The sequence below is a fragment of the Lipotes vexillifer genome, unplaced genomic scaffold (assembly GCF_000442215.2).
Source record: "Lipotes vexillifer unplaced genomic scaffold, Lipotes_vexillifer_v1.1 scaffold395, whole genome shotgun sequence".
Classification (NCBI taxonomy): domain Eukaryota; kingdom Metazoa; phylum Chordata; class Mammalia; order Artiodactyla; family Lipotidae; genus Lipotes; species Lipotes vexillifer.
The window spans coordinates 4,142,363-4,153,802 of record NW_006797390.1 but is presented as its reverse complement, the minus strand read 5'-3'; the positions used below and the strand labels follow the sequence as shown (position 1 = coordinate 4,153,802).

At 49.7% G+C, this 11,440-nt stretch overlaps 1 protein-coding gene across 1 annotated transcript in view; it reads right to left on the bottom strand.

The window, feature by feature from the left end:
- ANO2 (anoctamin 2) overlaps window positions 1-11,440 on the bottom strand; it is a 335,332-nt gene that overhangs the window by 228,681 nt on the left and 95,211 nt on the right. The window contains 2 exon segments of the mRNA XM_007469512.1: window positions 8,875-8,926; window positions 11,257-11,311. Of these exon segments, the coding sequence (XP_007469574.1) occupies window positions 8,875-8,926; window positions 11,257-11,311 (107 nt within the window).

Genomic DNA, 11,440 nt, shown 5'->3' with positions numbered 1-11,440 from the left:
GGAGGGGGAGGGGGATGGAGGGTGGGTACAGGGAGTAAGGGTTGGGGAGAGGTGCCCCGGGGCTGATGGAGCTGCAGATTTGTCTTCCTCCGAGGACTACAATTTCACTCTGAGCATCATTAATCAGTTCGAGAGCCATAACCACAGCAATGTGGAGCCAACCTACAATCATCAAGGGGAGGGATCCCAAGCCGGGAGGGGGCGGGGGGTGGTTCAAAGCTGTCGACATGGATACAGGCTGAAGCATCACAGGCGGGCAGGGCTCCAGCCAGACCGCACCCCACGCCCTACCCAACCCAATCCCTGCACCCATACCCACCCCCTGGTTGCCAAGGCGGCAGCATATACCCTGAAGACAGTCACCAAACTGCGTGGAAGAATTCAGCAGGTGTGGAGCTCCCCTGCTAATTCTCGGCTTTGCTTAGAGAGCAGCCCAGCGTCTGAGAGCACTGGGCCGACAACCTGAACTCCTGGGTCCTGCCACCAGAGCTTCAAAAAAGATCTCGAATCGTCGGAGATCTAAAGCTATGCACCCTACGTCTCATCTGAAATAAAGTTCCTTGGCACTGAATGCCAGTTTCACTTCTAGAATGTTGTTCACGCCTTGTTTGGTGCCCCCCAAAGGCCTGCAAGGTAGCTGAGGCAGGGAGCACGCCCCTCTCACTGGAGTCTCCCAGGGCTGCCGCCTCACTGCTGGGAACACAGAAGGGATAACGGTTGTTACCCAAAAGAGTAAGCAGCCCTATGGCGAAAGTGATCGCAGCATCTCTTCCCATGTATCACGGGTATCTGCATACCCGCTACTCCAATTTTCTTTGGCAACCCATGCTGATGAAGGAAATTTAAACTCTGGTTGACTAGTCTGCTTCGTAAGAGAGGAACCAAGACGACTCAGGTCATCAAACCTGAAATCTGGTCCTAAACCAGATAACCAGAGCTGCAAGATGCTGTCATTGACTGTGTCTCTGCCCCATGGCTGTGTACCTCCCCCTCTTCAGGTGGTATCTTATGGGCCATTCGGTCAGTGGCTGCTGGGCGGAGGGAGCGGATGGTACACGAAAGGAAGAGGAATGGGGAGGGGGAGAGGCAAGTTGAAAAGTAACTGTTTATCCACAACTTCACCCAAGAACGGGGAACTGCTTTGGCCTCTCAGCCACAGACTCCAGACACCAAGATTCTACCCCCAAACAAGCATGGAAATCAGTTTGAAAGAAGAAAAGAATCAAACTATAAAAAAATAAAAAGAGTCTCTGCTTTGAAAACTGAAATTCTGAATGGTTCCTTTCTTTTCAGCAAAAAGGGCTAATTGGTTCCATCACGCCTCCTCCATCTGGCCATAAGGGCAAAGCTTTCTTCTTCAGGATGGCTTCCAAAGTCCTTCCTCTCTGCTCTAGACCCAGGGAGAGAGAACAGAGAGACCCCAATCTTTTGTCCTCCTACTCCCAGAAGGGGGGCCAGCCAGAAGGAGAAAGCACTGAGAACATTTTCCTTCCCCTCTCGCCCCAAAGAGAATCAGTGCCTCGGCCCAAACAAAGCATGGCCCACCGAGGACTTCTTTACTGATCGCCAGAGTCCCTTCAGTTCACCGGGTACTTCACACCTGTTGCTTAGAACCACAGTTCCCCAGGGAAAAGGCTCACATTTTCTCTCTGCCCAGCACTGGCCACAGCTCTGCTGATTCTGCCAAGCCCAGCAACCCTGGTCCTCTGCAAATACAGGGTCAGGGTCAAGGACCAGAGCAGGGTGGGCTCAGGCCCTGGGACTGGTACCTGAAAACAACCCTCATAATATAAAACCTAAGGCCTCGCATTTAGCTTCCAAGACATCTCTGGTTTCCTGGACACAAAGTCTGACCCAAAACACAGTTTCTGGTCCGCCTCCCAGGGTGAGAATCTCATGAAATCTACAAGTGCCACCGAGTGATAGGGACTGCAGCTCTCCCCCTCCAGGCCAAACACCAGGACAGGTACTTAGAGAGATGAGGCACAACTCCTGAAAACTCATTTGGTTTTGATTGCCCCCAGAACAGGGCCCACTCTGTCCGGCGTTCTGCTTTCATCCCTGTATTCCAGCCGGACGTAAATCTAAACCAGAGCCCCCCAGACAGTGCACTGAACAGAGACTATATTTACCCATCACCAAATTGTCTTGACATGTGCTTAATTACTTAAATGCCTTTAATCCCAAGCCTTTTCTTCTAACAAAATATAAACCAGTTCAGCTGGATGAATGATAAACCAGATGTTTACACCACGCAACATGGTCTGGCTTCGGTCAAAATAATTAAGACATCGTCTCCTGAGTAGGGAGGGGAGATGCCCAAAGCATACCTTTGATTAAATGCTCTGACGCCAAAATATCTATGAAAATGTAGCCCCATCAAGCTGGAATTTTCTGTCCATGGAAAGGCCACAACTTTCATATGAAGGAACAGGAAAGGTGTCAGTCAAGGAAGCTTGGGCTTCTTTCCACGGTAAAGCGCACTTCAAAGGCATTCCAGAATGGGGTGAAATGGCACAGTCCTGAACCCAACCGCTGACCTGACGTTATGTTGATTAGGAGGCACCATCAGGCTGGGCCAAGTTCGTGATGACCTGCAGACTACCACCACCCTGTGGATCCCAAACCCTCAAGTACTTCCAAGCTCTGGACATGGCGTGTGTATCAGCCCACCATCCCTCACTGCCCAGGTAAATAAAAGGGAAAGGGCAAGTGGGCTCTTGGGGAGGTTACAGAAGAAACTCCCCAAATTAAAAGCCAGACAGTCACCAAATGCCGATCCTTTTTCAAGGTCAGCTCCCCTTTCTTTGCCTTCTTCTGCTAATTTTTATCCTGCCGCCCCTCCTTTCACCAAAGAAGGAAAAATGTAAAGAAAAGAAAAAAAGGCGACAGGAAGTCCAAGAGACCCTACTGCTGGCTAGGACACCGAAAGGGACCAAAGGGCGAACGTCCATATAGCGAATGTTAGAAAGACCGCAACAAAGATTAAGCCCTTCACAGAGCAGACTTGGTTTCGTCTGAGGACTTCGGGGAAGCGACATTCAGATGCCCAGAAGGCCAGCACGTGGACTACCCTTCCCACTCCCAGACGCAGGCAGGGCAAGAAGCCTGTGGCAGCCCATCCTGCACTCACATCGTTGTCTACCTTTAGAGTCCCTAAGAGTCACCCGGGGAGCGGGTTAGAAATGCAGTTCGGGACTAGCAGGTGCAAACTAGTACATATAGGATGGATAAACAACAAGGTCCTACTGTAGAGCACAGGGAACCATGTACACAAAGGGTAACAGCTCTCCCGCTAATTCCGGGTCACGATGCTACCCTGGCATCCCCAACTGCCAGGCCGCACCTTTGTAAAATGGTCTCTCTGTTGATATTCCTGCCCTGAATGGTGGTCATGTGAGTGTGTCATTTGCTCCTGTTGGGACCCTAACCTGATTCTCTGGAGTGGTTCCCTTTCGGTCTTTTGTATCATTTGCTTTCCTTGCATGCATCTCTCTCGCTAGACAGCCATGTGGCTTATTCGTCCTTCTCAAGTGCCACTCAAACGTGAGCTCCGTAAAGGCAGGGATCTGTGTCTGCCTGAGCCCCTACTCTAGTCCCCAGTTCTAGAACACGAATGATACGTAGAATACGAATAAATATTTGTTGAATGAATGGATGTCACAGTGGGAAGACCTCAGCTTCCACCTTCGCTGGAAAACCTTTTCCCGATAACTTCACCCGTTTATTAACTGATGACTTTACAGGGGCGCCGAAGAAGAGCTCAGAAACTCGGGTTTGCATCAGCTCCAAATCTCTGACCTTGGGCTCGAAGTCCATCCCTCAGTTGGGAAAGTGGTTAATATCTAATACCCGTTGAACCTACTCTGCACGGGAGTTAAAGGATCAAAGGAGACTACAGAGAGTGAAAGTGCTTTGCAAAGCACACGACGACACACATGCAAGGGGTCCTTACCGTCTCGGTTACAGGAAGACCTCATGTGTACAGAGATCTCTTATCTGGTCATCTCAGCTCTCACAAAAGAGAACCCAGAAGATAAAGTATCTCAATCTCAGGCAACCGATTCCCTAAGGTTACGTACCTAGCCACAGCAGAATCCTCCGGATCCTTCTGCAATGCCTTTTCGCTCTCTCTTTACCCCAAATTCTAATGAGTTTGTTTTCCTATGTCCTAAATAGCACGGCAAACCTCGAAATAGCAAAACTCAGGGAGGGAGCCCACCAGAGTCAAGAATTCAAAAACATCAGAGACTGTGGGGCAAGCAGCCCTAATAATAACTTAGGTAAATCCTGGAGGAAACTTGAATAACCTTACATTCTCAAGGATAATCCTGAATCCTACAGAAAAGCTTACGTATGCCTTTATATAGAGACCATATGTTGGTATGTTCTATATAAGAAAGCAGGGAATTTCAGAGAGACTTTAGAAAAAATTCTATATAAAAAGATGTTGCTGAGGACATCAAGTGCTACACCACTGACTGTATTCCCCTCTCACTTCGGTTCAAGGTCAAATTTGCAGGCCAACTGCAGAAGCCAGAGGGCCGTATGGTTTGCATCTGTGGTCTATTTTTTTTTTTTTGCGGTATGCGGGCCTCTCACTGTTGTGGCCTCTCCCCGTTGCGGAGCACAGGCTCCGGGCGCGCAGGCTCAGCGGCCATGGCTCACGGGCCCAGCCGCTCCGCGGCATGTGGGATCTTCCCGGACTGGGGCGCGAACCCGTGTCCCCTGCATCGGCAGGCGGACTCTCAACCACTGAGCCACCAGGGAAGCCCTGTAGTCTGTTTTTTCCTCCTAGTTTCAACATTCTATTTTAATTTGTGTTTCTCCTGTTTCTTATTTCTTTATTTATTATTTATATTATGCTGTTTTATTGTTTTTCTTGTTAGTCACCTCAGAAATTTTGTGGAACAAGACGGGACTATAAATAAATCAATACATACATCTTGTGTGCAGCATAATGCTTTGCAAAGTAGGCATTCAAAAAAATGTATTTTCTACAAAGAAGAAAGTGATAATACCAGATAAACGGGAGTGATTCTGAATTATTATTATCTTTAGTTTTATTTTTCCATCTTCTATTTCTCATCTTTACCATCTTTTCCATCTTCTAATTTCCACTGTAATTGAAGACAATGAGAAAGGGAATAAAGCTTTGTAATCTGGTCACAAAAGTAACGGCCACATAAAAGGCAATTCCAAGGCTGAAGGATCAATGAAAATGCCTTGGAAAACAATTCCACACACAGTCCTGTTCTTCCTTTTTCTTTTATTTTTAAGAGGCACCCCTCCTCTGGAGGAAATCTAAGCCAATTCTCAGCCCATGTGTGTTTCTCTATAAAACCAGAGAGAAGGGCAATAAATCAAAAGTTACCCATGGCTCAAAGGTCCGTATTATCCTGAGGCCTCACAACGTTATCACGTCCCTCACTCTTTCTGATCTTCTAAGTAAGATGGTAAGTTGGCCAAAAAGCTTAAAGGGCCCTGTATTTTCCCAGGCGGAAGTCAAAGGACCTTGAGAATCGCCCTTCAGCATTCTCCTCTCCTGGGAAGCAGAGTTGAGTCCCTTGTTAGGAGCTAGTAAATCATCAGCAATTACTGTGGAACCAACAGCCCTTTCAGAAAGACTCAGCCAAACACCACGCTGAGTCCCCTGCATCCCAAAGGCAGAGGAAGTAGGATGGGAGGAGGGAACCCAGGTTCTAGACCCAGTTCTAACAGTGCCTCAGTATGCGGCTCTGGAAAAGACACCCCTCCTGCCTGTGCACCTTGGTAACTGGAGATGATAATTCCTGACACACCTACCTTCCCGGGGAGTCATGAAGCTAACGCTGGATAACTTATGATGATACTTAGATGCATCCATGGGAGTTGGCTGCTCTGAATCTGTGCTCCCTTTGCTCTCTGTACACTTCTAATAGCATACCTACCAGATTATCTCATAATTATCTGTTTACGTGTCTGTCCACGTGGCTAAACTAAGAGCCCCGCAAGAACAGAAAGTAGGTCAAATTCATCCTGCCATCTCTCAGTTTCTAGAACATCATTTGACACATAGCAGGTGCTCAATAAATGTTTTCTGAATGTCAAAAAAGAAAGAAATTTTTGAAAACCACTCAACAACAAAATCCTTAAGATGTCTGACTTTGTGACATCGGAAAACAAACAAACAAACAGATCCTCAAAGGGAAAAAAACTGCTGTCTTAAAGCAGAGGCTCTCTAATGACTTTTCAACAATCTGGAGGCTGTCCCTCAAGACAAACTTTAGTTTTTAAAGAATTCCCAGTTTACAAAACAAACAGTTTCCCATTTAATCTTTACAAAAACTCTCCAAAACACATAATTCTTACCTAAAAGGGAAAACTGGGTTGGAGAGAAGTCATTTGTCCACAAACACACATCACAGGGAACTCACCAGCTACTGCTATGACACTAGCCGGCTGAGCACGTTTGATTAATTCACTAAAGCAAATCGACTGAGTAGAACGTGCAGGGCAGCCAGCCAAGTGCACTGGGGGATAAAAGATGATCCAGACACGTCTCAAGGACTGTCTCTGGGGTCTAAGCCACAGACACAGATAATCACCAAGACAGACATCAAACCTGATGGGAGTTCCGAGGAGAGGGCATCAAGGGAGAACCTGGGGGACAGAGGTATTCTGTCTGGGGGTGGGCCTGGGTGAGACGTGGGGAAGGACATCCCAGCAAAGGGAACAGCAGGCATGAAACCAGAGAGGGCAGCAGTCACATTAACAGGAAGAAAGGCAGGAGAGATGGACAGGGTGAGAGAGGAATGAGATGGAAATGGGCACAGCCAGACGTTGATTTCAAGGTTCTGGGAATATCTCAGTGGAGGTATCCAGCTGGCCGCGGGAAAGGCTGGTGTGCCATGGGGGAGGGAAGTGGGAAACAGAAATTCACGGCTACACGTCTTCTGTGCAGAGTGAGAGTCAGGAGGCCAAGGGAGCGTGGAGAAGACAGCCTTGAAAACGGGGGAGGAGGAAGAGTAAGCAAATCAAGTGTGGTCCAGAAAGGAGAAGCAGGATCCTCCCTGGGTACGGTGACAGGGTCTGGAAGGACACAGGAAGACGAAGACGGAGGAAAAAGCCGTGCAACGTGGGCAGGACGCAGTCACCTGTGACACCCAAGGGAGCAGTTTTGGTCCAACCAAGGAGGGTGTGAGTGAATAAAAGGCAGATTACTGGAACCGAGGAGTGAACTGGACTAGAAGTGAGGGTAAGTTCCAGAACTTTGACAGAGGCCATGGGAAAACACAAACTACATTCTCAGACCTCTTGACGCCTCGGGTGGTCCCCGGTTACAAGTGCTCAAAGTGAGGGCTTCGGTCCATCCCACGGGGCTGAGGGGCCAGTGCATCGCCTCACTCGCTCAGAGTCTCGTCTCATCAGCACCGTGCTCCAGACAAACAACACCATATAGAAGATTTGATTTTTTTAACACTGGAGTGGTATTTAAAATTCTGTCGTGACGTGACTACGTCAAAGCAGAGTCATATACAGTCGCCCCCTTGAGAGGTCCCGCACTGTTCTAATGATACTGTCACTACACAGCACCTGCTCTGATTCCCTCTTCAACCCCTTCCCTCAGTCCTCAGGCAGCATATGGACCCCACATAAACTCTCCAACGTTAGCTATTATTACTGCCACCGTGGTTATTGTTCCTCAGCTTGACGGCCTACTTTATTCCCTAGACTTGCCTCTCAATGACTCTTTTCAACTAAAAGCTGCCTCAAAAGCCAAAGGTTTGTCAGCCCAGGATATGTTCTGAGTGATGAGTGACAGCAGCCCCTTTGGAGATAGCATTCCACCTGCAGGGGGACCGTGTGGACAGGACGCCGTGCGTGGACCTAAGCTCAGCGTGTCACCCCCGCCTGTGTCCCCTCCACCACCCGTCAGCATCCGGACCGCCTGCCTTATACTGCAAGCTCCCAAACACTGAGGGTCCTGCTTCAAACACAAACACCCCCAGGTTCAAACACCAAACCACAAGGCAAACAGGTTTAGCCAGACAGGTTTAGTGGTGAAAAGGATGCTGAACTCAGAAGAGGTACCGTCAGACTAATTCACCCTCTCTGGGAGTCAGTTTCTCTGACATCAAGTGAAGGGCTTGGACTAAAAGGCCTCTAAGATGCCTTTCTTCTTAAAAACAAACGAATTAAAAGCTGCCATGGGGCTTCCCTGGGGGCGCAGTGGTTGAGAGTCCGCCTGCCGATGCGGGGGACACGGGTTCGTGCCCTGGTCCGGGAGGATCCCACGTGCCGCGGAGCGGCTGGACCCGTGAGCCATGGCCGCTGGGCCTGCGCGTCCGGAGCTGGTGCTCCGCAACGGGAGAGGCCGCCAACGGTGAGAGGCCCGCGTACCGCAAAAAAAAAAAAAAAAAAAAAAAAAAAAAAAAAAAAAAAACAACAGTGTATATGTGTCAATCGCAATCTCCCTTAAAAAAATAAATAAATAAAACAAAAAATAAAAAACTTGTTCTTTGAAAAACACTGTTAAGAAAATAAGGCAAGCCGGCTGGCATTGGTAAGAGTATGGAACAGGTGGAAAAAAAAAAAAAAAAAAAAAAAAAAAAAAAAAAAAAGCTGCCATGATTTGGGTGGTTATTAAAACCTTTTGGAGACTGTGAAGGGAGAGGAGCTGAATTTTCGGGATCAAGTGAAAGGTGTCAGCAAGGATCCAGGGAAAGGAGAGGGAGGACAGAGACCCGGGTGAAGGTCGGGGGGCAGCCCCAGCCCCATGAGAAACGGGGGCAGGCAGGGCGCCCCCTCCATGCGGGCGTCTGTTTGTCTTGTTCTCAGTCTCCCTGGCCCCCCAGCCCCTGTCAGCACCGCCCCTGGTGGGAGGGTCCTCACCCATCATGTTGTTGGCTCGAGAGCATGTGGTGCGCTTCAGGATCTCGTGTACCTAAAACAGACGACAGTTCGACCGTGAGCATCTGGGCCACATGTTGCATCCCCAGCCCGGGGGGCGGGGACGGGCACGCATGTGCCAAGCTCACGGATGGTCCAACAAAGCATCTAACCCCTCACGCACACACACCCCATTTGCCACGCCGCCCTTCAAAATAAAGAAAATAAATTGACTGCAGTTACAGAAGGGAAGGGGAGCCCAGACTCACATCCCTCTGGAGGGCCCAGGAGGAAGCTGGGAGGGAAGGCGAGGCGGGGCCATGCCCGCCCCACCAGCCCCGACAGTGCCCTGCCGCTGAGGGGTCCTGAGCGAGCTCCCTGCAGGTCCTGAGGGCCCGTGGGCCCCCTGCAATGGAGCTGTCTCTCAGAGCTGCTTTGGGGACCCATGAAAGCGCTTTGGCAACTAGAAAAGGGCCACCTACATCTTGGTCCTTGGTGCTATCACTTCTCTGCTTTTCCCCCCAAGTCCTTATCATGCCTCCCCAGTCAGAGCAGGTCCCACCCACCCTCAAGACTCCAAGTGTCACAGCGCATCCTGGGCACACGGCAGGCTGCTGCTCGGTGACCGCTGTGCCATCAACAGGTCAACAGCCCCGACTGCGGGGCCTGCAGGGACCCTGTCGCTCACTCAGGAGGGCGGGGTGCTGAGAGCATCCCAGCCAAGGAAGCAGGGACCCAGGGCAGAGTAAACCTGCAGGCCAAACAGTGCCCTCCAAGGGGTCTCAAGCCTGCTCCCGGCTTCAGGAAGGAAGTCGGTGTTGGGACAGACAGCTGGGCTGCCCAGATGCCCACGGGAAAGGGGGCACAGGGAGATGCAGGCGAGGTCCTCAGACCAAAGCCCAGGGCAGAGCAGACCCCAAGACAAAACCCAAGGCCCTTTTCTCCCCCCATCACAATGTGCGGTGGACTGGGAAAAGGGCAGGAGAGGCAGGAAGAAGCTTCCAGAACGAGAAAAGATGTGTTACTCCATCATCATTCACACTCCCACGTTCCAGCCACAGACCTACAGGGAGTGGTAAATAAATAACTTCCAGCAGAATGGGGCCCAAGAATGTTTAATTCACTTCTAATACGGTGCAGTATCCAACTGCAATAATAATTAGGAACAGCATTTATATGGCAGTCTATTATTTTACAAGCACTTTGCAATTATCGGGTAATTTCCACAATGCCCTATAACGTCCCCCCCAGTCGTGGGACCCAAGCTGTGGGGAGACTTACAGCTTGTAAAAGCATCAACTAAAACAATGGGAAGTTTATGCTTTTTTCTGTAGGAAGATAAAAGAAATCATATGCCCGTGTTAAATCTTCCTAGAACACCAGGCCAAGGGACCTGAGGTGTTTTCTTGCCCATCCTACAAGCAAAGCGTCAGGGCCGTGTTTTCAGCGTGCCTTGGAAATGTTCTGTACCTTCCTCCAATCACCTGCCCCTTCTTACCCTTCTCATCACCCTGCTGACTTGGAAGTCCTCTAGGTATCTAACGCTTGCTTATTCCTCCTCCTGTGGAAACTTAAGTTCTTTCCTAGGGATCAATGGAAACACACCGCCATGTTTCCACTGTGGCCTAAGTGACCAGAGTTCCTTGGGCCCCTTTTTCTCTCCCCTCTTCTGTCCATATGCTGGATGCTCTCCAGGGGTGGAGGGGATAGATGGATCAGTGAACAGAGATGCCCTACAGCTCAGACTGGGGCCGCAGGGCCCAGGCCCTATGCAGATTTTCATTGGAATCAACCATCCTGCAAAATCCAAAACCTTGACTGCAAAAGGCAAAAAGACAGGAAAAGAATGGCTACAGTCACAGATGTTGGCTTTCTATTGAACGGGCTGGTAATTTTGTTCTTGGACAAACTGCCCAGCTCTAGCATTCCCTTGTGACAGCAACGCGCAGGACTTCTTTGGGAATGAAAGAAAGAAAGTCAGCAGCCCAGCAATGAGCCCTCATTTGGACACAAAACGATCTGCCTGAACTTTTTTTCAATTCGTTGCATCTCAGAGCCTCAGTTTCCTCAACTGTCAAGCAAGGGGGTCACCTGACTAGCTGAAAGTCCCCCCCCCCAGCTCTGACATTCCCTGCTTTTGTGGGTGGAGAACCATAAAGAGGAGACCCCCCCCTCTCAGGCCAAGAGTGAGAAGAGTTGGCTATTTCGATACTGGGATTGGGAAGCTCCTGGACGCTCCTTCCAGTTGCTAGGCAACTCCAAGCAAAGGATGATGGGAGGCAGCAGGGAGGGCAAGAGATGCCCTGCCAAAGGGGATTCAGGCTTCCTCTCCCCCTCCCGAGCCCACCACACCTGGTTAAGCACCTGGTTAACCGGTTTACTTACAATGCGGCTACGGGTAGCATTATCAAAGAAGGTGTCCTTGTCCTGGATGTTGTACCTGGCGACACCAAGAAAGCAGGTCAATTCATTTCATTATCCTTGTCCTGGGACTACTGTCACCCCAGGCCCAGAGCAAACCTCTAGAAAGCAACATAGCAAGATGTGTAAGACACACACACACTCACAA